The sequence below is a fragment of the Grammomys surdaster genome, unplaced genomic scaffold (genome assembly GCF_004785775.1).
Source record: "Grammomys surdaster isolate TR1022 unplaced genomic scaffold, NIH_TR_1.0 187, whole genome shotgun sequence".
NCBI lineage: Eukaryota > Metazoa > Chordata > Mammalia > Rodentia > Muridae > Grammomys > Grammomys surdaster.
Window position 1 is genome coordinate 4,823,929 of NW_021604632.1, and position 27,469 is coordinate 4,851,397.

At 49.0% G+C, this 27,469-nt stretch overlaps 2 protein-coding genes across 2 annotated transcripts in view; one reads left to right on the plus strand and one right to left on the minus strand.

The window, feature by feature from the left end:
• The first annotated feature begins 5,543 nt into the window (after window positions 1–5,543).
• Window positions 5,544–25,330, plus strand: Fcsk (fucose kinase). Its single transcript, XM_028768496.1, has 24 exons — window positions 5,544–5,604; window positions 9,198–9,302; window positions 9,613–9,764; window positions 9,922–9,972; window positions 12,595–12,720; window positions 13,229–13,301; window positions 13,756–13,853; window positions 14,204–14,284; window positions 14,806–14,925; window positions 15,132–15,303; window positions 16,252–16,364; window positions 17,550–17,651; window positions 17,776–17,946; window positions 18,384–18,448; window positions 18,811–19,181; window positions 20,234–20,444; window positions 20,594–20,760; window positions 20,838–21,059; window positions 21,423–21,566; window positions 21,711–21,830; window positions 23,589–23,776; window positions 23,867–23,966; window positions 24,338–24,561; window positions 24,705–25,330. Exons 2-24 carry the CDS (start codon window positions 9,221–9,223, stop codon window positions 24,822–24,824), a joined length of 3,273 nt encoding a protein of 1,090 aa, XP_028624329.1. The 5' UTR covers window positions 5,544–5,604; window positions 9,198–9,220; the 3' UTR covers window positions 24,825–25,330.
• Window positions 25,331–25,577: 247 nt separating this feature from the next.
• Window positions 25,578–27,469, minus strand: part of Cog4 (component of oligomeric golgi complex 4) — a 32,260-nt gene continuing 30,368 nt past the window's right edge. Inside the window, exons 16-19 of the mRNA XM_028768497.1 lie at window positions 27,185–27,268; window positions 26,886–26,987; window positions 26,480–26,608; window positions 25,578–26,094 (exon numbers count right to left, since the gene is read on the minus strand). Of these exons, the coding sequence (XP_028624330.1) occupies window positions 25,960–26,094; window positions 26,480–26,608; window positions 26,886–26,987; window positions 27,185–27,268 (450 nt within the window). The 3' untranslated portion in view covers window positions 25,578–25,959. The remainder of the gene's footprint in view (window positions 26,095–26,479; window positions 26,609–26,885; window positions 26,988–27,184; window positions 27,269–27,469) is intronic.

Consider the following 27,469-nt stretch of genomic DNA (forward strand, 5'->3'; position numbering starts at 1 on the left):
CTTTATGCCTGTGCAGGTCAGACGCTTTGGAACTAGATTTACAAATGGTTGTAGCCACCATGCAGGTGCCGGGAATCAAACCCAGGTCCTCTGCAAGAGCAGCCAGTGCTTAACCACTGAGCCATCTCTCCAGCAGCATCCCCCATGGGTTTTCTTACACTCTTGAAAGCTTTCAGGATTACTTTCACTGTAGGCATTCTTCCCTGGTTTTGTCAACTCTATTGAAGCTCTTGACTTCAGTCGGCAGAAAATGTAACCTGTATCATGAGGGGAGGACCTTCTTGTCTTTCCCATGCCCCCTTTATTTTATTGATACTGGAGAAACTGAGGCTGTATACATGCTAGGCAAGAGCTGTTCCACAGAGATAACCCTTAGACCCAAATGCTTCTTCCCCTGCTCCCTTTAAAAAGAATTGCATTTTTAATTTTTATTTATGGGCCAGGCAGTGATGGTGGATGCCTTTAATACCAGCACTTGGGAGGCAGAGGCAGGCAGATTTCTGAGTTCGAGGCCAGTCTGGTGTACAGAGTGAGTTCCAGGACAGCCAGGGCTACACAGAGAAACCCTGTCTCGAAAAACAAAAACAAACAAAAAAAATTTTATCTATGCTTATGTTAGTATTCTGTCTAAACTCCACTTCCACAGTTACCTGGCAACACCCAGGTATGCTCCTCTCCACAGTTACCTGGCAATAGCCAGGTAGGCCTGCCCACTATAAAAGGGGCTGCTTACCTACTCCTCTCTCTCTTGTTCTCTTGCTCTCTTGCCTCTAGGTTCTCTCTGTCCCCTTGCCTCTCCCCCCTTCCCTTCCCCCTCTCTCCACATGGTCATGGCTGGCCTCCACTTCTCTCCTCTCTCTCTCCTCTTTCACCACCGCCGTCTTCTCCCATTTCTCTCCCCACCTTTGCCCTCTGCCCTGAATAAACCCCCTCCCCTTTGGAAACGTTTGGTCTGGTGTTGTCTGTTCTATGCTGCAGGCCGAAATCTAACAGCTTATGTGTTGTGGTGGTTTGAATGAGAATGGCCCCCATAGGTTCATATATTTGCATGCTTAGTCCCCATTTGATGAGTGTTTGGGTTTGGGAAGAATCAGGAGGTGTGGCTTTGCTGGAGGAGGTATATCACTGGGAGTGGGCCATGAGTTTTTGAAAAACCCATGCTAGGCCATGTGTCTGTCTCTGTTGTGTGTGTGTGTGTGTGTGTCTCAGCCTGCTGCCTGAAGAACAGGATGTAAAACTCTTAATTGTTTCTCCAGCACCATATCTGCCTGTGTGCTCCCTCCTAGGACACTAGGACATATGTATATGTCCATGTGAGTGTATGTCACAAGTATGTGGGTGTCCAAGGAGGCCAGCAGAGGGTGTCAGATTCCTTGGAGCTGGAATTGTGACCAACTGATTGGGGTTTGGGAATTGAACTCTGGTCCTCTGGAAGAGTCATCTTTCCAGTTCTGCCTTTTTCATATATATATATTTGTATAAATATAAACTATATGTAGGCATATTGCGGTTTGTGAACAAACCTTCAAAGTCCAGGAAAAGCATTGCATTCCTTGGAGCTGCAGTTATAGGCAAGTCTGAGCTGCCAGATGTGGGTGCTCAGAATTGACCTCAAGTCCTTAGAAGAGCAAGAAGCGCTATTTATTTATTTATTTATTTATTTATTTATTTATTTTGAGACAGGGTTTCACTGTGTAGCCCTGGCTGTCCTGGAACTCACTCCGTAGACCAGGCTGACCTCGAACTCAGAAATCCACCTGCCTCTGCCTAATGCTGGGATTAAAGGCGTGCGCCACCACTGCTCGGCTCAAGAAGTGCTCTTAACCACTGAGTAATTTCTTCATCCCTTTTTTCTCTTTTGAGATAAAGCCTTAAAATACAACCTAGGCTATATGATGGCCTCTTGCCCCAGTGTCTCTGTTGTGGTTACAGCCACGAGCTGCTGCCATGCCAAATCGAGGAATTCTTTCTTTTTAAACAGGATCTACAGATCTGCTTGTATAGACCCCACTGCCTTGAACTTTGCATGATCCTTCAGCCTCTGCCTCTGCCTTCTGCATGCTAAGATTATAGGCTATGTGTGAGCTATCACATCTGGCCAAGGATAGGCCTCCAGCTGTGGAAGACTTCCTTGAATGGCTTTGCCTCTCTGGCTGGACAGTGCTATACTAGAGCAGGTCTGGCAGTATGGATGTCATCCAGTCACACCTGCTTCTCAGGATGTGAGTGAAGGCCTTTGCTCTGGAGCTCTTTGGGGACACATTCTGTTTTATGGAACCACTGCCAACACTGCAGCAGCTGGCTTCTCTGCTTCTCACTCCACTGCAGAGCCTGGGATCTGCATTGCTGAAGCAGCAGCAAGAAGAGGTGCCTGCGAGGGACGTGACTTTCTCGGTTCATAGGCACAGAAGTCGGGGTGAGGGTGGCTTGGGTCAAGTGGAGGGAGGGTATGACTCCCACAGGAGTTGGGCAGGGAATGCTTTTCACTTTCATTCCACGGTTTCTAACCATATAAAACATCCTAGGTACTGTCCTAGAACCTGAGATCCAACAGTGGACAATCCAAAAATCCTGTTTTAGAGAGCAGGAAGAGTGAATTGACAACAATAATGGCTGATCTCCCCCCTACACACACACACACACACACACACACACACACACACACACACACACACTGTTTACTATGGAGTCAAGCCTGCATAAAAATCACAAGCATTGGGCATTAGTGTTAACTCATTTTACAGACAGAGACAGGAAGACACAGCTATGTGACTGATCAAGTTACAGTACAGTCTCGCATTTCTGCTGAGACTGACTCTGTGTCCTTTCAGGCTCCTTGGTTCAGGACACCAAATGTGGAAAGCACATTCCTGTAATAAAACCTCAAATACAGAGAGAGCTCATGTTCTTGCCCATTCTCATCTGTACCTTGTAGCATTCCATGATGGGTTCACTGCAAGTCTTGTTCCTTTACATGTCTTAGGGATGTTTGGGGTCCCAGGATCTCTTGGATGCTAAGCAAGTGTTGTAGCACTGAGTTACACCAGCAGCATAGCCATGACACATTGTTTCCTTCTTTCCTGAGGAGATTCTTAAATTCTAGCTGTAACGACAGTTGCACTAGGACTGCTGATTCTGCTGCCACCTCCCATGATGCAGTACTTAAAAATACTTCTAATTTCATTTCTATGTGTTCTGTTTTAGTCACAGTTCTATTGCTTTGAAGGAGACACCATGACCAAGGCAACTCTTATAAAGGAAAGCATTTAACTGGGGGCTTCCTTACAGTTTCAGAGGCTTAATTTTCTATCATTATGGCATCAGGGAGCATGATGGTTCTCAGGCAGGCATGGCCCTGGGGCTGAGAACTTTACATCCTGATCCCCAAGCAGTGGGAGTGAGAATGAGCCTGGCATGGGCTTTTGAAACCTCAAAGCCCGCCACCAGTGACACACTTCCTCCAACCAGACCGCGCCTCCTAATCCTTCTAATCCTTTCAAATAGCTAGTGACTGAGCATTCACATATATAAATCTCTAGGGGCCATTCCTGGTCAGCCCACCATATTCTACTCCCTAGCCCCCTATAGATATGTAGCCATATCATAATGCAAAGTACATTAAATTCAATTTCAAAACCACCCGTAATCTTTTACAGTCTCAACAGTATTTAAAGCCCAAATCTCTTCTGAGACTCAATTCTTAACTGCAGCCCCCTGTAACATCGAAGTCGAAGAGCAAATCACACACTTCCAACATACAATGGGACAAAATATACGTTGCCATTCCAAAAGAGAAGAAAGGGAACACGCAAGGAAGTGCTGGACCCAAGCAAGGCCAAAAGCCAGCAAGGCATTCTGAGTTGATTTTCTTTTCCCACCTTTATCTGGGTTATGCAGATGAAGATGACTTTGAATTTGTATAATCCCAGCGCCTCTGAGATTGAAGTAGGAGGAGTTTGAGTTAGGGCCAACCTGGGCTCCATAGGAAGATCCTATCTTAAAAAAAGTTTTTTTTTGTTTTGTTTTTCGAGACAGGGTTTCTCTGTGCAGCACTGGCTGTCCTGGAACTCACTCTGTAGACCAGGCTGGCCTCGAACTCAGAAATCCGCCTGCCTCTGCCTCCCAAGTGCTGGGATTAAAGGCGTGTGCCACCACCGCACGCCTAAAAAAAAATTTTTTTTTAAAGAAAAAGTCTGGAGATATGGATCAGCAGATGGCTGCTCTTCTAGAGGACTTGGGTTTGATTCCTAGCACCCTCATGGTGGCCACAGTGGTCTTTACCTCTAATTTCTGGGGATCCGACACCTTCTGGCATACTCTTCTGGAATACATGAGGCGCACAGACACATGCAAAACACCCAAAAACATAAAGTGACGGTGTTGACAGTAATAAGGAAAACAAAATAATTTTTATAATTATCTGTTTTTGCCGGGCGGTGGTGGTGCACGCCTTTAATCCCAGCACTTGGGAGGCAGAGACAGGCGGATTTCTGAGTTCGAGGCCAGCCTGGTCTACAGAGTGAGTTCCAGGACAGCCAGATAGCCAGGGCTACACAGAGAAACCCTGTCTCGCCTGTCTCGAAACCCCCCCCCCATATATATATATATATAATCTGTTTTTAATTTTATATGCATTGGTGTTTTGCTTGTGTTTATGTCTGTGTGAGGGTGTTGGATCCTGGAGTTACAAACAGTTGTAAGCTTCCATGTATGTGCTGAGAATTGAACCCTGGTCCTCTAGAAGTGCAGTGAGTGTTCTTAACCTCACTATCTCTCCAGTCCCTAAAATAATAACTTTTTAAAAGCCTTTTTTAAAAGGTCAAAATTAGGGGATTGGAGGGATGGCTCAGCAGTTAAGAACACTGCTCTTCCAGAGGTTCTGAGTTCAATTTCCAGCAACCACAGGGTGGTTATAACCATCTGTAATGAGATCTAATGCCCTCTTCTGGTGTGTCTGAAGACAGCTACGGTGTACACATATTGAATCAATCAATCAATAAATTAATCAATAGTTAAGAAAGGCTTAGCTTAGCCGGGCAGTGGTGGCGCACGCCTTTAATCCCAGCACTTGGGAGGCAGAGGCAGGCGGATTTCTGCGTTCGAGGCCAGCCTGGTCTACAGAGTGAGTTCCAGGACAGCCAGGGCTACACAGAGAAACCCTGTCTCGAAAAACAAACAAACAAACAAACAAACAAACAAACAAAAGGCTTAGCTTTAATAAAAGCATTTTAAAAAATCAAAATAACAGACAGGCTGTGGTTCCACATGCACTCAATAGGCAGAGATAGGCAAATGAGTTCCCAGATAGCCAGGAATCCTGTCATGAAAAAAAAAACATGAAAAACATGAAAAACAAAACAAAACAAAACAAAAAACGGCGAGTGTCAAGACACCCTGTTCTCTCTGGGCTTTGTAGTTCTGAAAGTTGGTACACTGAGCGCTCCTTGTAAGTTTCAGAACTTTTTCCCTTCAGTAAGGCGGGGCTTGCGAGCAGATTCTGCGGACTCTGGCCCGAGGCCGAATGAACTCCATTTCCCAGAGTGCGCCGCGAGGCATGCGCAGCCGCATTAAAGAGCCGGCTCTGCGAGCGCTGGGCGGACTCAGGTATGTGGGTCCGCGGGGTCTTCAGTTCCACTTTAGTTTGGGGCTCCTTCCTGGGGGTCTCCCGCATCTCTGCCGTCGCCCCCAGAGCTAGTTAGCTGCAGGGAATGTCTGCAGTGCAGCTTTCTCTTGATCTGGGTTTTCAGAGGGAGCCCCCGCGACTTGCGGACACCTGGCACTCAGAGCGACATTCCCTTGAGCCAGTGGAGCTCTAGATGCCAGCGTTGCTTCTGATCTGATTTTGATTCCTGCCTCAGTTTATCCCACTAGGTACACATTTTATGAACGTATTGTTTACTATTTGGTTTTACTTCCAGCCAACTTCTTTCTGCCTCTTGTTCTTCGGAAAGCCTCAAATTAGAGTCTTCCTGGGCCTGACACACACACGCGCACACATTCAACTTTTAAAGTTTTAAAATACTGAAATGTGCATAGCCTCTACTTGTACCATCTTTCTTCAATGAGCATATTATGAGCTGTCATAGGGGCCCAGGCCTGTAAGTCTGGTATTGGGAGGTGGAGGCAAGAAGATGGAAAGTTTGAGGCTATCTAGGGCTACATAGTGAGAGCCTGTCTTAAAAATATGTACTTGGAGTGTGTGTGTGGACGCGTGTGTGTGTGTGTGTGTGTGTGTGTGTGTGTGTGTGTGTATGCATGAGGGGCCTTATTTTATTGTCCCTAGGTATGCTCACTATCCAGTAATTTTGCTGAGGATTCCTAGCACTAGAAAGCAAACAAAACTAAAGAAACCAACCAAAAATCCTCAACTAAGTGAGTTGGTGCAAGCCTTTATTTAGAGTACACAGGAGGCAGAGGAGGAAGACCAGAAAGTTTGAGGCCATGCTTGGCCATATAGTGAATTAGAGGCCAAAGTTTGCTTTGTAGGGCCATGATATCGTCACTCAAAAAAAAAAAAATTAAGACATAAAAAGCCCCAGCCTGGAGTTCACTGATTTTGAAGTTGTGTAGCTTTCTGCGGTGAGACTGGTAGGTACAGGATGGCCATTCTGAAGAAGTTTCAGATGCTGGTTCCGCGGAATCACAGAGAAGGTACCTTATTTGAAATTGTTGGAGAGCCCAAGTTGCCCAAGTGATTTTGTGTGGAGTACTTAGAAGATCCAAAACGAACGTACGTGGAACCTTTGCTAGTGCAAGTCATATTTGGTAAGGACGGAGAGTACGTCCCGCATGTTGAAAGTATGTTGGATTACCCCGATTCATGTGAACATGTGAGGCCCTGAAAAAACAAGCGGAGATTTGGATGTTCGGACCGCCTTAATTACGAAAGGACGTTGCTCCGATGCTCTTTAACGTGGCTCACGATTGCCGCATGAAACTGATGGAAAAGGAGGCGCCGGAGGCTGGAGCTGAGTGTCTTCTTATGGCGTCCAGTAAGGCGGCCACCCAATTGGCTCCTGTGAGGGTCTGCGAGGCTGCCACTTCCGTGGAGGTCGCTAATGCTATCCCCCGCCCCCTTTGGCTCAGTTGAAGGCTGGTGAAGCCTTCTCCCAGCGCACTTCAGGGGAGGTCCACCTCCCATGCTTCTCACACAGCACCATGCTGTAGTTGTCTCTAAGGCCTCGTCCCAGAAGTGTCCTGGGGTTTTTTAGTGGGAGACCCAGAGTTCTTTGGATGGCAGCTATGTCATAATTCAGCCTCCAAGGGCTGTCTGGGAATCCTTTATCATGTTGTAAATGCATCTCAGGATAAATGGTACACACCTGCAAATCCAGAACCTAGAGGCAGGGGGCTAGCTTAGGCTGAGTAAGGCAGTGGTCTTAAATCTCAGCCTGCCTAAGATTCCCTTCATCTTTCTTTCTGGTTGTTCTCCCCACCCCCCAGGAATTGGAAAGAACAGAGTAGAGCTGTTTTGATCCCCCTGTGTGTTAAATGTTTGCAAACACAATTTAAAGAATTCTGATAAAAAATTACATTAAAAAAAAAAAGGCCCAGCCCAAAAAACTCCAACTTGGATTGGACAAATGAAGTTCTGTTAACTGTGGGCAGCAAAGTGCTGCAATAATCTCTTCTCTGTATTCTAAGATCACTGTGCAAATGCCATGTGTGACAAGCCGACTGCTGGACCATTCCTCACTGTGACTGAGAGCACAGACATTGGGACACACCCCGCTGTTTGTGCTAGCTCTACCTGACCTTAGGCCTCCTGCTTACTCCTTAAGCCCGGTTTCTTTCTGTGTGTAGTGTGATAAGATCAACTGTTAAGGCTGGTGAATGGCTCCTTTGAGCTGTCACTACAATGCCGTTGGCTTGGTGCCTGAGAAACGCTCCCTAAGTGTTAGTTACTACTCTCTTGGCTGATCTGACCGGGAATACTCTGTAGCCTTGCTTGATTTCTTGAGACTTTTCCAGATCTTCCCCTACCCTCACCCCCCAACCTCATATTATTCAGAGTTGTCAAGGTTTGCTTTTCTCTTACTATGATAAAACTACCAAAAGCAACCCGGGGAGAGAAGGGAGGATAAATCTCTTAGACTTCTAGGTCAGGAGCTCCAGGCAGGTATTTGGAGCAGGAACCGTGGAGGCATGCTGCTTATTGGTTTGTTTTCTTAATTGTTCAGCCCTTTCTTATATGACCTGGGACTTTCTTAGATGCCTAGGGATGGGGCCACACACAGTGGGGTAGGGACCCCCCCACATCAGCCATCAATCTAAACAGTCTTTCTAAGACATGCCCAAGGGAAGCTGATTAAGGCAGGTCTTCAGCTGAGCATCTTCCTTCACAGGTGACTCTAAGTTATATCAAGTTGACAATTAAAACCAGGACTATGGCCTTTGACCCAGAGACTATTTCAGAGCCTTCATTTCCTCCTAAACAGGGCTGGGCTAAAGCTCTCTTACTCCCTTGTTATCCTGGAAAGATGTGTCAGTCATTCACTCAGCCACATTTTTTTTTTTTTTTTGGTTTTTCGAGACAGGGTTTCTCTGTGTAGCCCTGGCTGTCCTGGAACTCACTCTGTAGACCAGGCTGGCCTTGAACTCAGAAATCTTCCTACTTCTGCCTCCCAAGTGCTGGGATTAAAGATCTGCACCACCAGTGCCCAGAGTCATGCTTTTTTAAAAAAAAGATTTATTTTTATTTTATGTGCATTGGTGCTTTGACTGTATGTATATCTGTGTAAAGGTGTCAAGATCCCCTGGAACAGGAGTTGCAGACAGTTGTGAGCTGCCATGTGGGTACTGGGAATTGAACCCAGGTCCTCTGGAAGAACAGCCAGTGCTCTTAACCATCTCTCCAGCCCCTAAAGTCATACTTTTTATTTTAAAAGTCAAGTGAACAAAGTTAAGGATAAGGAGGGGCTGGAGAGATGGCCCAGTGGTTAAGAACACTTGCTATTCTTGCAGAGGTCTTGAGTTCAATTCCAAGCATACACATGATGGCTGACAACCATCTAGCTTTTGGCACTGAACTCATTTGGTACAATATACATATGCAGGCAAAACACACACAAAATATAATAAAATTTAAAAAAGAATCTATGCTTGTGTTAAAGTTCATAAAACCGTATACCAGAAGGAGTCACAGTAAAGTATGACCTTCCAAAACATTCATGTATACTTTTACATTGCTGTTTCAGGAAGCCCCTCTATTTTGGCCAGAATGGAGCAGCCAAAGGGGGTCAACTGGACAGTCATTATCCTGACATGCCAGTACAAGGACAGTGTCCAGGTCTTTCAGAGAGGTAGGTGATATGTCCTCCCATCCTTTCCTTATATTAGAACTCTCTCCCTTACCAGACCCCTGCTGCACTGATAGACTTGGGTTGAAATGCAGACTTTCTTCCTACTCTTGAGATACACATCACGCCATTGGTCTTTAGTTTTCTTATCCGTAAACTGAGGGTTAACAGTACTTAATTACCTCAAAGAATATATATGAAAAGCTAAGTCAAAGTAATCAAATGACTCTTAACAGGCTTGCTCCAGTCCTTTGGGTCAGGGCAGTCGAGTGTGAGGTGACTGTGTGTGTCCCAACGTTTATTTTGCTAACAGAGCTGGAGGTAAGGCAGAAGCGGGAACAGATCCCTGCTGGGACGATATTACTGGCTGTGGAAGACCCCCAGACTCGAGTAGGGAGTGGGGGAGCCACCCTCAATGCCCTGCTGGTGGCTGCGGAACACCTGAGTGCCCGAGCTGGCTTCACCGTGAGTGCTTCTGAGCTATTGCCCCTCTGGCCCATGTTCCCGTTGGAAGTCAGTTAGTTTCTCCAACTTCCAGACCTTCTGGTTTGTTCTGTAAGTTTGGCAGGTTCCTTTCTGCCCTTGTCATTCTGCTCTTAGAAGGCTCTCCTGCTCTTGACAGGTGGTCACGTCAGATGTCCTGCACTCAGCTTGGATCCTCATCTTGCACATGGTAAGCAGGATTCAGGATGTGGGCTGTGCAGAGGTTCTAGTGATTGGATGGGACTGTAAGGGTTGTTCCACCATGGTGTGTGTGCAAGGTGTTCATTGTGTAAATCCAGAGGGATCCGAATGAAATGAAATGTCTGGAAGTTGGGAGCTGGTTAGGTATGTACTTTAGACAAATTAAAAGGTCCATCTGGAGATGGAGAGAAGGCTCAGTGGCTAAGAGAATTTACTGTGTAAATATGAAGACCTGGGTTCAAATCCCCAACAGCATGTAAAAGCTGAGCATGGCTTTGTGTTTCTGTAATCCCAGGAGCAAAGAAGAACATGCACTTGCACACATGTGTGCATGCAACATACACACACACACATATAGACACACACATACATACAACACACACAGATACATGCACACACAATTGTGCATGCAAACCATGTACATGCAACACACATGTGCCTACAACACATACAAATACACGCACTACAACATACACAAATACACACAAATGTGTATGTAACACATACACAATAATAAAAGAAAGAGGTCCATTTAGGGCTGGCAAGATGGCTTAGTGAGTCAAGGCTTCTAGTGCCAAACTGAACAACCTGAATTCAGTCCTGAGGAATCAATTCTAATTGGAATTTTCATCAAGATAAAAATGTACATGTAAAAGCCGGGCGGTGGTGGCACACGCCTTTAATCCCAGCACTTGGGAGGCAGAGGCAGGTGGATTTCTGAGTTTGAGGCCAGCCTGGTCTACAGAGTGAGTTCCAGGACAGCCAGGGCTACACAGAGAAACCCTGTCTCAAAAAAACAAAAAAAAAAAAAAAAGAAAAGAAAAAAAAAAGAAAAAAATGTACATGTAAGAAATAATACAAAGTTTGTTGTTGTTGTTATTGTTGTTGAGGTTTTTGTTTGTATGTATGTATGTATGTATGTATGTATGTATGTATGTATTTTTGCCCACATTCCCCCAGTAGTAATATTTTGTAAATGGCCAGAATATTGTCATTGCTGTAAATGCCCATCTTACCCTCCAGTGTTAGTTAAACCTTCTGGAACTATGTGACTTTCTGCTGTTGTTTCTGCCCTTCCTTCCTTATTTTTATTCATGCTTGCATGTGTCTGTTCCTGCTTGTTTGCATGGACACCATGTGAATACCCTGCTCACGGAGCTCAGAACAGGGTACAGAGGGTAGAAGAGGGCATTAGGTTACCGCAGAACCAGAGTTACAGGAGGTTGTGGGCCACCCAGTGTGGGTTCTCTGAACTGAACCTGGGTCCTTTCTAAGAGCAGCAAGTACTTTTAACTGAGGAGCCATCTCTCCAACCCTGTTCCTACCTCTTCAGCACAATCTATGTTTTTGGAGATTATTATTATGTATGTAAAGTTTTTACTGTATTTATTTATTGTGTATGTGTGCATATGTATACACACATGGAGGTCAGAGGGCAACTTTTGGACTTAGTTCTTTCCTTCTTCTACCATATGAGTTTAAAGACCCTATAATTAAATCTTTAAATCAGGACCTCATGGGGTCGGAGAGCTGGCTTGGTGATTAAGAGTGCTTGATACTCCTGCAAAGGATTCAGGATCAGTTCCCAGCCCCTTCTTTGGGCAGCTCACAACCTCCTATAGTTCCAGTCTCAGAGGATTGGCTGCCCTCTTTTGGCCTCTGCAGGCACCTGCGTGTACATGATACACACGCAGATAAGTAGGTACACACATTTAAAAAAAAAAAAAAAAAAAAAAGGAGGACCTCATGTATTTTTGGCTTGCTCCAAACTTGCTGTAGAGCTGAGAACAGACTTGGACTTCTGATTCTCTGCCTCCCAAGGGCTGGAATTATAGGCATGTGTCACCATGCCCCATTTATAAGATCCTGGGATTTACATCTAGGCCTTCATGAATACTAGGTAAGCGCACGGCCAACCAAGCCACATCTCCAGTTTATGGAGCTTACGCTTTTTTGTTTGTTTGTACCCTGTGCCTCAGGGTACAAACCGGGTAGCCCTGGCTGGCCTGGAACTCATTATGTATTCTAGACTGGCCTCAGACTCACTAAGATCCACCTGCCTCCGCCTCTCAAGCCCTGGGACAGATGGCATGTTCCCTCATGCCTTAGCTTATGTTTGTTAGCTAACAAGATTTAGAGAAAGTACGAATGAAAGTTGGGTGAAATGGCTCGGAGGTGAAGGCGCCTTCTGCCAAACCTAAGTTTGACCCTTAAGACCAGCGTGGTAGGAGCATAGACCCCACCCCTTTTGTTCTTGGACCTCCTTTACCTGTCCCATGGCACATACATGTGCATGTACACACATATAGACACTTAAAACATGCAAAAGAAATATTAATGAAAATCTGATGGGTTATACCTCAAAATAAAGATAGCACTTAGTGTCCCTGAGGATGTTTTTTGTTTTGCATATGTAGGTTTTGTGATTTTGCACAGTAATAATGTTAGTTGTAAAAAATTCAAACAAGAACCATCACTATGACATTTTCTTAAAACCTCCTTTACATAATGCCTTTTGCCCTTGTACAGTGGAGGTGTCCCTGTGTCCCAGCTTCCCTGTAGCAAGGACTCCTTCTCATGATGTTCTTTCTGCTACCACCTTCCCCCCCAGGGCCGAGACTTCCCCTTTGATGACTGTGGCAGGGCCTTCACCTGCCTCCCTGTGGAGAACCCACAGGCCCCTGTGGAGGCCTTGGTATGCAACCTGGACTGCCTGTTGGATATCATGACCCACCGGGTAAGGCCGGGTAGTCGACCCACAGTGGGTTCTCCCAGATAAGCCAGTTTGCACATACTGAGCCCCCAGTGAGGGTCTGCGTGACTCAGATGGGGAACCCCAGGAAGAAAGGTCTGTAGCGAGCACAACTAGAACTTCAAGCAGTTACTTGTGGGGCCAGGTATGGTAATGAAGGCCTTTAATCTCAGCACTCAGGAGCAGAGTCAGTTGGATCTCTGAGTTTCAGCCCAGCCACCTCAAAAAAAAAAACCCAACAAAACAAACAAACAAACAAACAAGAAGTATGGAAGGAGGTTGAGTGGGAAGTCGGTTAACACTGACATCCTGGCACCCGAGAGTCCCTGATGCTTCGATGGCAGACGTTTTTCAGTTTTAAGTGGCTGGAACACACAGGTGGTAGTGATGGTGGGGGATTTGGGACAGGGAATGGTGAAAGAGTGGAGGAAGGGCTGGGCCAGGCCACTAGCTAAATCCTCTGTCTTTTCTCTGTTTCCCCGGTTCCCTGCAGCTGGGTCCAGGTTCCCCACCAGGTGTGTGGGTCTGCAGCACCGACATGCTTCTGTCTGTCCCTCCAAACCCTGGTGAGCATGCATGGTCGCCTTCCCTCACCAAGTCTGTCTCAGCAGCCTATTTATAAAGGAAGCATGGGCCAGACCACTGGTCTGTTGCGCCTCAGTCTGCCCTTCTGCAGACTTGGTAGCTGGTTGTGGTGCTTCGTGCCTGTAATTCTAGCACTTGGGAGGGCAAGGCGGGAAGATTGCAGCAAGTTCAAGCTACAGTGAGTTCTAGACCAATTTACAGCCTCAACCCCCATGAGGGCGGTATTAAATAGGAATAACCAGAACTGCCCCGCCCCTTTGGCCCATAGTGCTTTGTGGAGGAACTTTAAAGGAGAAGAGGTTGCCATTTTCCCAGGGGACTGTCCACTTGGTCTTGGAAACTATATTCCCCTTTAGAGCTCCCTAGACGCTGCCGCTCTGGGCTTGTTTCCTCATGTCTGGGGATTCCTACCTTCCTGATTGTGCCATCCCATAGGGATCAGTTGGGATGGCTTCCGGGGAACCAGAGTGATTGCCTTTCCTGGGAGCCTGGCCTACGCTCTGAACCACGGTGTCTACCTCACCGACTCACAGGTATTGCTCCTGGTACAGCTAAGCCGCCCTGGGACCGGGGTGCTTTTCTGGTCCTGTGCTCTGGGACCTGCCATTCTTGATATCTGTCCTCCTCGATATTCCGTGTGGTCTCGAGCCTGAGTTCTGACACTGTTCATTTGCCTAGACGTCAGGCGGTGTACTCAGGGGCTGAGGCTGTGACAATGACTAAAGCCTGCCCTCCCCTCCGCCTTGTATGGATAGAAGTCGCTGCTTTGTCCCCACAAATACAGTGGTACCTGCCAGACTTGCACTTTCTCACATGGAGACCATTTGCTAACTCTCATGGCTGTCTTGTTCCTGATGCTAATTCTGTTCCTCCCTCCTCACAGGGCTTGGTTTTGGACATTTACTACCAGGGCACTAAGGCGGAGATACAACGGTGTGTCAGGCCCGATGGGCTGGTACCACTGGTATGGTTCACTGGGCTTGGGATGAGGGGTCCTGGGGACTTTTGGGAATAGGAGAGGGACAGTTTCCCTTTCTTTCTGGGGAAGAGCCCCACCCTTTTAAAGATGATTCCAGGCCAAGCTAGAACCAAAACCTAAAGAGACAGTGAGGAGTGCAGATGAAGCCAGAGTCTTTGGAGCAGCTGGACGTGGAAGCTCAGGGTCTTGCCTCGGGTCAGAAAGCTACCAGATGTGAGCAAGGTATCGAGTGTAGTAGTAGATTAGAGGCAAGCCTGGTGAATGTGGGTAGTTTTGGGAAAGGGTGTAGACTGGGTTTGGCAAGACACCTGAAAGTTGAGGGCATTCCATAAGATGCTTTGGTAGAAGCTGTCCAAACCTGGAATCTGGGGGCTGGGGTGGTCCAGAAAAAGTCCATGCCTTTTATGGTACCACGCCTCGTTTGGGTCATCTGCTTGTGCCCTCTTCAATTCATGGCTGAGCTTGGCCCCAGGGTTCCCCTACGTGTGCCTTGTGGGTCCCTCCAGGTCTCCGGGGTCGTCTTCTTCTCTGTGGAGACTGCCGAGCGCCTCCTAGCCACCCACGTGAGCCCACCGCTGGACGCCTGCACCTATATGGGCTTGGACTCCGGAGCCGAGCCTGTGCAGGTGACTAAAGGAAGCAACCGGGGTCCCCTGGCTGCGGGTGAGAGGCTGAGTGACCTCAGGACGGTCCTTCCCCCTTTCTGGGTTAGCCTCTCTGCAGATGGGACTAGCCCAGCCCAGCCGCGGGATTGTGGGAGCCCCGCCCAGCCACGGGATTGTGGGGCCCAGCTGCTGCCCTGCCAATAGCCACGCTTCTCACCCTCACCCAGCTGTCTCTGTTTTTCGACATCCTGCTCTGCATGGCTCGGAATATGAGCAGGGAGAACTTCCTGGCTGGGCGGCCCCCGGAGATGGGGCAAGGTGACAAGGATGTAGCAGGCTACCTGAAGGAAGCCCGGGCCCAGCTGTGGAGGGAGCTTCGAGATCAGCCCCTCACTATGGGTGGGTATCTCTTATCGTCCCTTGGTGAGCTTCCTCCTGCACTGGACTAGGCAAGCTAGCTCATGAACTGGACAGTTATGCTCTCCCCATCCAGAGCTTTCCTGCCAGGTCACTTCCCTTTCCCGTCTTCCTGTTGTCTCTCTTTTGGCTCCTTTCTCAGTGTGTCCACCTGGTAGCTATGAGCCTGAGGCAGGTGGCATACACTCTGAACCCCAGCTTTATAACTGGCCCAAGTGGCTCACCTCCATGCCTGCCTCTCTAGCGTCTGGGGAGGATGCTTGTTGACGGCCGCCTGACCTTGAACCGGAGCTGCAGCAGGCACAGGGTCAGAGTCAGTGCTCTTAAGAAAGATTTATAGCTGAGCGGTGGTGGCGCACGCCTTTAATCCCAACACTTGGAGGTAGAGGCAGGCGGATTTCTGAAGTTCAAGAGTTCGAGGCTAGCCTGGTCTACAGAGTGAGTTCAGGACAGCCAGGGCTACACAGAGAAACCTTGTCTCAAAAAAACTAAAAAAAAAAAAAAAAAGAAAGATTTATATATGTGGGTGCTGGAGAGATGGTTCAGCGATTAAGAGCACCCACTGTTCTTCCAGAGATCCCAAGTTCAATTCTTAGCTCATAACTATCTGTAATGGGATCCGATGCCCTCTTCTGGTGTGTCTGAGGACAGTGACAGTGTAACTCACATACATAAAATAGATAAGTCTTTTTAAAAATCCTATATGAATGTTTAAAAAAACTATAAGTATGTTTGTGTGTCTGCTGGTTGGTATGTACATGTGGGTGCAGGTCCCCCAAGAGGCCAGAAGAGGGCGTTGGATCTCTTGGAGCTGGAGTCATAGGTGGTTGTGAGCGGCCTGATGTGGGTGTTGGGAATCGAACTTTGGTCCCCTGCGAGAACAACTAGACCATCTCTCGAGCCCCTGGGGTCATTCTCATGTCTTTACAGTGTATATCCCTGAAGGCGGCTACAGCTACATGACCACTGATGCCACCGAGTTCCTGCACAGACTCACGATGCCTGGAGTAGCTGTGGCCCAGATTGTTCACTCCCAGGTGGAGGTGAGACCTGTCTGCCCCTTAATAGGTGCCTGCTGAGTACTTCTAGGTGCCTGCTGAGTATTTGAAGTCAGGTGAGATGTGGGTTCCAGAGATAGAAATATCCTGTGCTTGGAACAGTTTACCTATGAGTTAAGGCATTATTAGCTAGCTTGCCTTCTTTCTCTCACTCTCACTCTCACTCTCTCTCTCTCTCTCTCTCTCTCTCTCTCTCTCTCTCTCTCTATCTCTCTCCCTCCCTCCCTCCCTCCCTCCCTCCATTTATTTATTTATTTATTTATTTATTTATTTATTTGAAACAGGGTCTCATGTAGCCTGAGGCTGACCTCAAATTCAAACTTGATATATCTCCAAGGATGACCTTAAATTTTCTCCACTCCCCCATGCCTCCACACCACCAGATAGGGTTGGTGTTGCTCTGGCTGTCTTGGAACTCGCTGTGTAGACCAGGCTGGTCCCGAACTCAGATCTGCCCGCCTGTGCCCACTGTTTTGGTGACCTTGAAGTTTTTATGTAAGACATTTATTTTTTACATTTTATTTATGTGTGTGTGTGTGTGCATGTGCACATGCCATAGCACACATATAGAAGTCAGAAGACAAAAGAATAATTTTTCTCCATTATTTGAGACCCTCAGGTCTTCATGCTTGGCAACACCTGCCTTTATCCCCTGGGCAATCCAGTGGTCAGACTTTGAACTTTTTTGTTTGGTTTTCTTGAGACAAGTGTTTCTTTGTGTAGTCCTGGCTAACCTTGAGGTCACAGAGCTCTTTCTGCCTCTGCCTCCCAATTTCTGGGATTCAATGCCTGCACCACCACACTTTGATATTCCAGAGACACTGGAGGCTCAGAGAAGCCAAGCTACTTATTCAAGGCTACAGAGTGGCCAGTTAACGGCTAAGTTAGAAGCTAGGGAAGACCTTTCCGAGGGTTCTTTGGGGAGCCATGATGCTGGGGGACTAGACAGACGGTGTCCAGAGGTGGCCTTAGGGTAGGAATGCTGGATAGACTAGATGGGATGGAAAAAGTTCTTTGGCTTGGGCCAGGACAGGTCTAGAGGGAGATCTGGCTGGTTAACGTTCATGGGTCTTTATACTTTCCACCTAGATATTTGTTTCCAAGTAAGAATTGAGGTGCCCCTGGCCCCTGGCCTTCAACTTTACTGGTTTTTCTCCCCTGGCTTCACAGGAGCCACAGCTGCTAGAGGCTACGTGCTCTGTGGTCAGCTGCCTGCTGGAGGGTCCTGTGCACCTGGGGCCTCGCAGTGTCCTGCAGCACTGTCACCTGAGGGTGAGCCCTGATGGCATGGGCAGGGGGAAGCGGGGCGGGGGGGGATGCCATTGCTCTGGACTTGTTTGGATGCCCTGTGTACCAGCTCCTCCTCACCTCAAGATACCTGCCCCCTTCCTTTCAGGGCCCCATTCGTATTGGTGCTGGCTGCTTTGTGAGTGGCCTGGATATAGCCCACTCTGAGGCACTGCATGGCCTGGAGCTTCATGACCTCATTCTTCAGGGACACCATGTGCGGCTGCATGGCTCCCTGAGTCGTGTATTTACTCTTGCTGGCCGTCTGGACAGCTGGGAAGTAGGCACCTACCTCACATTCCTTTGTCTCCATCTTTAGACACTGGGGAGCCCCCAGGGGTCTGGCTCTATCCTATTAGAAGGGTCTCTGAGTGGCTTCAGGGATAGGCTGGGGCTGGGGGTGGCCAGACATCTCAATAGACTTTCGAGAGCTTTGTCTCCATATTAGAGGCTGGTGGTTGAGGTTTAGAGGAAGTAGCTTGCTTTGGGTCTCTTGGCTAGTAATGGCCCCCATCAGGAGTAGAACCTCGGGATTCTGCTCTAAATCCTAGGCATTTGTGTGGAAATGTTAAAGTGGTTTAAAAGAACCTGTTCCTGTATGTGTGTCTCTCTCTTCCAGTCCCCTTTGGAGCGTCTGTTCCCCAGTCTCTGGCCTGGTGTCCCCTAGTCCCTTTCAAAGGCCCCTGCATTCCTGACTGCTTCTTCCTCTTCCCCCAGAGACAGGGGGCAGGCATGTATCTCAACATGTCCTGGAATGAGTTCTTCAAGAAGACACGCATTCGGTAAGTAAGCTGGTTGCTCCAGCAGGCCTCTGTGGGCCTAGGCAGCCAATCCTGCTGCTTCTTTGTAGCTTTCCCGAGTAGCCCTGTCCAGCCCTCTTACCATCCTGCTAGGCCTACTACAGTTTGGAACAGCTGGATTTTCCCCAGTACTTTTCCCTGAGCAGCTCTAAAGTCCTGGTTGTGCTGTGTCTACACTTTGGGATCTTTTTATTCAATATCTTAGGCAAGTTGACAGGCAGCATAGCCTCCCTCCCCTAGTAACACACTAGGGCCACTCATGTCCTGTCCCTATGAATTGACAGACAGGCTTGGATAGAAGGTAGGAACCTTTCTTTCTACTAATGTACTTTTCTGCACCCCAGAGACTGGGACCTGTGGGACCCAGATACACCCCCCTCAGATCGAAGCCTTCTCAATGCCCGCCTTTTCCCTGTGCTTCACCCCACGAGGGCTCTGGGGCCCCAGGATGTGCTGTGGATGCTGCACCCCTGTAAACATAGAGGTGAGGCCCTGCGGGCCTGGCGAGCCTCTTGGCGTCTGTCCTGGGAGCAGCTGCAACCTTGCCTGGACCGGGCTGCCACACTGGACTTCCGCCGGGATCTGTTCTTCTGCCAAGCCTTGCAGAAGGCAAGGCATGTGTTAGAGGCCCAGCAGGACCTATGCCTACGTCCACTGATCCGGGCCGCTGTCGGTGAAGGTTGCTCTGGGCCCCTGCTGGCCACACTTGACAAGGGTGAGTGTGCTGGGTGTTAACAGAAAGAAGTTAGACTACAGTATCCTGCCCTGCCTGCCCCTCTGGGCCATCAACTGAAAGGACTAGGAAGCCATGCGATTCTAAAATAGGAGAGAGACTAGAGTTTTGTTTTCTAGAAAGCTTCATCCTTGGTAGCAAGGCTGTTAGTGGGAGGTTGGTGCCTAGTTGCTAAGCTCTGGGTCCTTACAGCATCTACAGGCTTGCGTGTTCTGTACTGAGTGCCAGGATGGGGGCACAAAGCTCCAGCAGGGACCTGGCATATAGGCAGCTCTCCCACACTGTAGATGGACCATATGGCCTGCTGATTAAGACTCTTTGCCTCATAGACAGTGACTCATTAGTTGCCCTGAGAAGAGTGAAATCTTGTCCCAGTTAAAATCACTCATCCACAGCTAGCCGAGATGAAGACTTGAACCCAAGTGGTTTGACCCCTAGACTCTTTTTAAAAATCATGTATTTAAGCCGGGCAGTGGTGGTGCACGCCTTTAATCAGAGAACTCTGGAGGCAGAGGCAGGCAGATCTGAGTTTGAGGCCAGCCTGGTCTACAGAGCAAGTTCTAGGACACCCAGGGCTACACAGAAAACTCTATCTTGAAAAACCAAACCCAACCCATCCCATTATGTGTGTGTGTGTGTGTGTGTGTGTGTATACACATGCATGCGTGTGTGTGTGTACATGTATGTGTGTGTGTAGGATTAGAGGACAACTTGTTCTCTCCTTTCCTCATCTGAGTGCCAGAGATCGAATTCAGGTTGTCAGGTTTGGCAGCAAGTGAGTTTACTCCCGAGCCTTCTCACTGACTCAAGCCTGAACTCCGAGGCCAGGCAGCAGTGGGTGATACTTTTGGGTTGGAGCTAGCAAAATAAAACCTTTGCTAGGCAGAGTAGGGTGCATTCACAGGCAGGAGCACACCTTGACAAAAGCTTGAAGGAATGAGGAGCCTAGTGTCATTTGGGGACTGTTAAGCCTGGGGTAGAGTATTAGAGGCCAGAGCTTTCTCTTCTGAAACCCTTAACTCCTGGTCCCTCAGTTGCAGCTGGGGCAGGAGATCCTGGTGTGGCAGCCCGGGCTCTGGCTTGTGTGGCAGACGTACTGGGCTGCATGGCAGAGGGCCGAGGAGGCTTGCGCAGTGGGCCAGCTGCCAACCCTGAGTGGATTCAGCCTTTCTCGTTCTTGGAGTGCGGAGACCTGATGAGGGGTGTGGAGGCACTTGCCCAGGAAAGAGAGAAGTGGCTGACCAGGTGGGTGTTCATCAAATTAGAACCTGTCAAGACACTGCCTGTGGGAGGGTCTCCTGATCGTAGAAGCTCAGAGAGGACGTTCAGATTGACCATGACAAACAGTCTACTCCCAGCTTGGGGTTCCATGAGACTGTCTTCCCTCCTGTCAGGCCTGACTTGCTGGTGCGAGCTGCCCGCCATTATGAGGGGGCTGAACAGATCCTGATCCGCCAGGCTGTGATGACAGCCCGGCACTTCGTCTCCACCCAGCCAGTGGAGCTGCCTGCACCTGGGCAGTGGGTGGTCACTGAGTGCCCAGCCCGTGTGGATTTCTCTGGTGAGTTCCTTGGGTTAGGTATGGGTAACCTCAGTCAGGTTGGCAGGCTCTGTGACCACTCTGTTGAACTGCTATAGGGGGCTGGAGTGACACACCACCCATTGCCTATGAGCTTGGTGGAGCGGTGTTGGGTCTGGCTGTGCGGGTGGATGGCCGCCGGCCCATCGGGGCCAAGGCACGCCGCATTCCGGAGCCTGAGCTCTGGCTGGCAGTGGGTCCTCGACAGGATGAGATGACCACGAAGATAGTGTGCCGGAGCCTGGATGACCTGCAAGATTACTGCCAGCCTCATGCCCCAGGTCAGGACAATTAGAACATTGTCAAGGAGGGATGGCAGCCAGAGCCAGCTGGGGTGGGGGCAGAACTTGGATATCCATCCACAGAGGGCTGCAGACTATGGGGGAGCTGACCTTAGGGCTAGCCAGTATGTTTGAGGAACTCTAGAAAGGGCTAGAAAGGGCTGACAGTTACCCTTCTTAGGTAACAACTATCACAGGACACAGATGTCCTGGGCTGCATGCCCTTTTATGGTTTGAGGATGTGGCCTGCTCTGTCTTACCAGAGGAACTCCATCTTGGGCTGGGAAATTGCGGAGGTGGTGTGTTAAGTGAGGCTAAGATGTGCCTAGGAGTATAATTCCTTTCTTTGTGCTCATCCCTCAGGGGCCTTGCTGAAGGCAGCCTTTATCTGTGCGGGAATTGTGCATATCCACTCAGAGCTCCCTCTACATGAACAGTTGTTACACTCCTTTAATGGTGGTTTTGAGCTGCACACATGGTCAGAGTTGCCGCACGGCTCTGGTCTTGGTAAGCCCTGGTTCCCTGTTGTTACCTTCCTCCCTCAACTCCTCAGTCTTGCTTGTGGTCCTGGTCCCTGGCCTCTGTGCAGCACAGAGTGGGTGGGATTGGACGGAAGGTCTCATGACTGGTGTCTTCCTCTCTGTCTTGCAGGCACCAGCAGCATCCTGGCAGGGGCTGCCCTGGCTGCCTTGCAGCGGGCTGCAGGCCAGGCAGTGGGCACGCAGGCTCTCATTCATGCAGTGCTGCACCTGGAGCAGGTGCTCACCACAGGTACACAGTGGGCCAGGGTTGCGGTGAACGCTGACATTTTTCATAGACCCTGTGGGCTGGGCTCCAGTCCCTTCCCTCTGATATATGGATACCTGATCACAGGGTCTCCTCTGGTTCTCTGAAGGCTTACCTTTGTACTGACCCAAATCCCACAACTGGCAGTACATTAGCAAAAGTTAGATATCAGGGCTTTCAGTGTCCCTTTGAGGTGTGCTATTCGAGTTCCTCATTTGGTCAACATACGTTTATTAATAATTTACTCGGCCGGGCGGTGGTGGCGCACGCCTTTAATCCCAGCACTTGGGAGGCAGAGGCAGGCAGATTTCTGAGTTCGAGGCCAACCTGGTCTACAGAGTGAGTTCCAGGACAGCCCGGGCTATAAAGAGAAACCCTGTCTTGAAAAACCAAAAAAAAAAAAAAAATAATAATAATAAAATTAAAAAAAATTTACTCTATTGGGGCCTAGGGATAAAATGAGCAAAAATATGTCTTTAGTCTCAAAAGTCATGGGATGTAAGGGACATAGGCACTCATCAATAGCCACGAGAGTGAATGCAGCCTTTGCAGCTGCACTGAGTGCTCTGAAGTACACAGTCAAGTTCTTGGTACTCTCTGCTCTCTCTCTCCATCCTCATTCTGTACTTTAGATTCTTAAATACCGAGAGACTGAAGGTTAGAGAGATAGCTTGGTGGGTGAAGTGCTTGCTGTGCAAACATGACCTTAGCTCCCCAGCACCAGTACAGAAATTTAGGTGTGAAATCATGTGCTTATAAACCCTGTACTGGACACAAGGAGTTCCCAGGGCCCCGTAGCCAGCCAGTGTAGCTAACTGGTGGAGCTCCAGGTGGTGAGTTCTGGAGAGTTTCTAGTTCACAGCCACCTGTAAATCTAGCTTCAGGGGATCTGACACCTCTCTGGGTACTACATTCATGTGCACATACCTACATACACACCGATTTTTTTTTTTCAAGATAGAATCTTACTGTGTAGCCTTGGCTGTCCTAGAACTTGCTCTGTAGAACAGGTTGGTCTTGAGATGACAAAGATCTGTCTGCCTCCCAAGTGCTGGGATTAAAGGTGTCTGCCACCTCTACCTGGCCTTTTATTTTTAGGTTTTTTATTTTATATACACAAGTATTTTGTGCACTACATGCAGAGGGCAGAAAAGGGTGTCGGATTCCCCCTGGGACTTGAGTTACTAACATCATATGGGCACTGGGAATTGAACCTGGGTCCTCTGGAAAAGCAGCCAGTGCTCTTTCTTAAAAAGACATTTATTTTTATGTATGTGTATCTCTGTATGGGTATGTGTACATGTGAGTGCCTGTGGAGGCCAGAAAGTATTTAATCCCCTTGTGCTGGAGTTACAGGTGGTGTGAGCTGCCAGATGTAGGTGCTAGAAACCAGATGCTGGTCTTCTGCAAGAGCAGGAAGCACTTGAAAGTGCTGAGCCATCTTTCTGCCTCTATGAACTTCTTTTTCAAGGACTCTTAGAAGACAGATTGTTGGGGTACTGGCAGATTGTGTGGAAGTCTATCTTCTGATGTGTCTTGTTCCAATTCTAATTACATGTTAGATCTGCAACAGAACTTTACCTTTCTGGGACTGGCCCGGTGTCATGGCTTACTAGTCTCAGCCAGAGTTGGGACAGGCTATATTCCCATTCTGGTTCCAGTTAGAGATTCAGGGCCATGAAACAAGGCTGGGTGAGGTTGGGCCACTTAGGCTCCAGTAGTGACAGGACTTTGGGCTCATAGGAGGTGGCTGGCAGGACCAAGTGAGTGGCCTAATGCCTGGCATCAAGGTGGGGCGCTCCCGGGCCCAGTTGCCCCTGAAGGTAGAGGTGGAGGAAATCACTGTGCCCGAGGGCTTTGTCCAGAAGATCAATGACCATCTGCTCCTGGTTTATACTGGCAAGACCCGATTGGCACGGAATCTGCTGCAGGTGAGCTCAGCCCCTAAATAAGGAAGGCAGTTTCCTGGCTGGGCTTGGCTAGAGCCAATTCTCATTGCACCATCCATGTCCCACCTGCAGGATGTGCTGAGGAACTGGTATGCCCGGTTGCCTGTTGTGGTACAGAATGCCCGCAGACTGGTGCGACAGACTGAGAAGTGTGCTGAAGCTTTCCGCCAAGGTGAGCGGTTTATCCATTCCGAGGGAAATCTTGTCTCAGGCCTGACACAACTCCACGTACTGGGCCCTTAGGGACCTTGTTTTCTTCTCATGGGAGCCCTATCTCGGTATAAAACTTGTCTTATGGGAATGGCCCTCTGATTCCATTTACCAGGAAACAGGATGAAGAGGCTCTGCCCTGACTGAGTTGCAGGGAAGTGGGGGCTGCTCAAGCCCCAAGGATGAGGCTATAGAATACTGACCAGGCACCATGCTATATTTCTCAACCTTGTGCAGTTGGTGAAGACATGTCTTTTGACACTCCCTTCCCTCTGCAAAAGTTATCACCTGAGTATCTAGGCCCAGGCACATCCTCCCCTCTTCCGACCCCAGGAAACTTGCCTCTGCTGGGACAGTACCTGACCTCATACTGGGAGCAGAAGAAGCTTATGGCCCCAGGCTGTGAGCCGCTGGCTGTGCAGCAAATGATGGATGTCCTGGCCCCTTACGCATATGGCCAAAGCCTAGCAGGGGCAGGCGGTGGGGGCTTTCTCTATCTATTGACCAAGGAACCCCGGCAGAAAGAGGCTCTGGAAGCTGTCCTGGCCAAGGCTGAGGTATGTGGTGTGTAAGGGTTGGAAGGTGGTTGGAGTGAAATACCCAACTGTGGCCTCATGGGCCTCCTGGCCATGTACCAGTCCAGCCTCCAAAAGGCATGGAAGTTTTCTAAAGCCCTCTTAACACCTTCTGTCCTATCCAGGGCCTCGGCAACTACAGTGTCCACCTGGTGGAAGTGGACACTCAGGGCCTGAGCCTGCAGCTGCTAGGACACAACACCCATCTTTGTGGGGATGGGCCCTCTGAAGCGGGCAGCACCTAGAGCTGCAGCTGCACTGCCCTTCAGTGGAGCTCAGTTCACTATTCCTCATCTACCTCTTCAAGTCTGCTGATAAGGAAGAGCAAGACTTGGACAGAAGAGGTGGTGTTTGCAAACAGTACTGTACTTCGCAGTGGGCGGTGGCTAAGACTTGGCCTCTATTTCATCTGGATTAAGGGAGGTCTTAGTCACACTGTCTCATGTGGACTCTACAAATTACATGGCCCAGTAGAGGCCTCCTAGGGCCCTGGATGGGGTGACAATCAAACCAACTCTGAAGACACTTGCAGGCATTCCCATATCAACTTTGACCCTCAGGCTTCTACAGCAGGGGGCAGGGAAGAGTGGAGGTATGTTCTCAGGTCTGTGGCAGTGAACCACTTCCTGCCACAGTCTACAGCAAGTTTTTGATACCTAAGCTTTTCCCACAACACTACAGTATCAAAGGAACCTGCTGGTAGTGGGTTCTCAACACTGGCATCCTTAGAATAAATTCTAACTTTCAAGTTTGTCTTCAGAAAACTGTTTTTGCTGGGAGAAATTCCTACTTCTGGCACTGTGGGAAGCTGGCACACCTGGATTGATCCAGCTCCTGGTGCTGACAACCCAAGAGAGGGTTGAATTCCAGAACCGGATGAGGGTTCCCGCTGTTATGTGATTGGATGGGTGAGGACTTGCCTGCACGTTCTAGGGCCACTAGTGGAATGGCCTTGTCCAAGCAGCTAGCCCTTCCTGGACCCAACACATTGGCACGTCTCCGGGTAGTATCTTTATTCTGATGTTTATTTGTGAACATCACAGCCTTGCCTTTAGGTCCCCAGGTGCCCTTAAGCTCTATGCTGTCAGGGGCATGTGTGCTGTAGTGGACAGGTGAGAGAGTGACTGCTCATGGGCGGATGGCTGGGCCCGTGCTGCCTGCTTGGTCCCCACCTCTCTGCTGGGAAGGGCTGTCCTAAAGTAGCCCTCCCTTTGCCTCCAGGCTCAACTGCTCCTGGGAAGAACTCTGCAGTGAGTGCACTCCTTGCTTCCTGGTTTCCCTGCAGTGGTGTAGTCTTACCCAGGCCAGACAGCTCTGCATAGCTCTTTGGCTGTAGCTACTTAGAGAGCAGGTCCTGCAGTCTGGTGGGCCACATGGCAGCTACAGGCGCAGCCTCTTGATATCCTCATTGCGGAAGTCTATGCGCAGAGCCAGCACCTGCCGCACTTCAGCAGGGGTGAGGCGCCACGTCAAAGGGCCAGAGTTAGCACCCCAGTAATCTAGTATCTCGGTCACCTGTGGGGAAGAATAAACTAGTCAGCAGAGGTGAGTCTATTCTGAGGGAAGCGCCTGGGCTTTACTAAGACAAGGCAGGGACATGTAGAAAAGTGGGGGTGCCTTGTAGAACCATGCTGCTAGCAAGTGAGGGAGCAGGGGGTTCAAAACTTGGCTATGGATTCTTTCCAGTCACTTTTCTTTTTTTTTTTTTTTTTCTTTTGGTTTTTTCGAGACAGGGTTTCTCTGTTTAGCCCTGGCTGTCCTGGAACTCACTCTGTAGAACAGGCTGGCCTCGAACTCAGAAATTCACCTGCCTCTGCCTCCTAAGTGCTGGGATTGAAGGCATGCGCCACCAACACCGGCTCCAGTCACTTTTCTAGGGTGGGCTGAGGGAGTCACATACCCGCTCTAGATTAAGGATTGTAGCCATCTGGGAGAGCCGGGCGAACTTGTCTCGGATGGTCCAGGTTGTCACAGTGGTAAGGTAAGCAATGAGTGATCTGAGCTCCTTGTCAAACTGCAGGCCGCCTAACTACAGGGAACAAACATGAACTTTGTCTCTGAGGCCCAACCCCATGATGAAGCAGGACTCAAACTCAGTGGCCCCCAGAACTGGGAAGCAAGGGCTGAGGGGCACGTGCTCCCCACCAAACAAATAAATAAATGTTAGCAACAACAACGAAAGAACAATCGAGCTAGACAGAACAGGGCCTACAGAAGCAGAGTGTGCTGGTGGTGAAGAGGAATGAATGCTGGGATGGCATGACTTCCTAGGAGAAGGCTGCAGGCCCATGTTCCCTTGAACTTACCCTGTTGAAGGTAGATTTCAGAACCACTTTTTCCAGTTCAACAGCAACAAGGCTGGTCATGAGGCCAGTTAGGCTGTCATAGATGACTGGGGACAGGCTGGCCTGCACAAAAGCTTGTATCAGTAGGAGTCCTGTCAAGCTCCTCTGTCTTTCATACAGAGAGTCTTCTAGTGAGACAGTTACATGAAGAGGCAGTGTCTCCATCTGCTGCCACTCAGTACCGCCTTTGGATCTACACCAAGAGTGGCAGGCCATAGGGTGCTGGTGAAGGCATTATGGGTAATTCCACAAACCCTCACCTTGAACTCTGCCATCTGCTGTTCCAGGTTGAGGATGAACTGCTGTACCCAGGGGTCATTGGCCTCATAGTCGTTGAATTCTTCCTATTGTGAGAAGTAAGTGGGTGTTGCCAAGGGCCTCTTTCTAAGAAATACCACTTATCCTCATCCTTCCTCTGCCAATTTAAGTAAAATCAGCCTGCATGGGCATGGTGTAACCTCAGAGGCTGAGGCAAGACTGCCCTAAGCTTGATGTCAGCCTCAGTTACACAGGGAGATGAGACCCTTGCCTAAAAAAACAAAAAT

Coding starts and splice junctions, on each gene's coding strand:
- Fcsk (XM_028768496.1), top strand. CDS start 9,221: ATGGAGCAGCCAAAGGGGGTCAACTGGACAGTCATTATCCTGACATGC. Junction 17,947..18,383: donor GCCGTCTGGACAGCTGGGAA/GTAGGCACCTAC, acceptor CTCTTCCCCCAG/AGACAGGGGGCAGGCATGTA. Junction 21,060..21,422: donor CTGCCAGCCTCATGCCCCAG/GTCAGGACAATT, acceptor CTCATCCCTCAG/GGGCCTTGCTGAAGGCAGCC.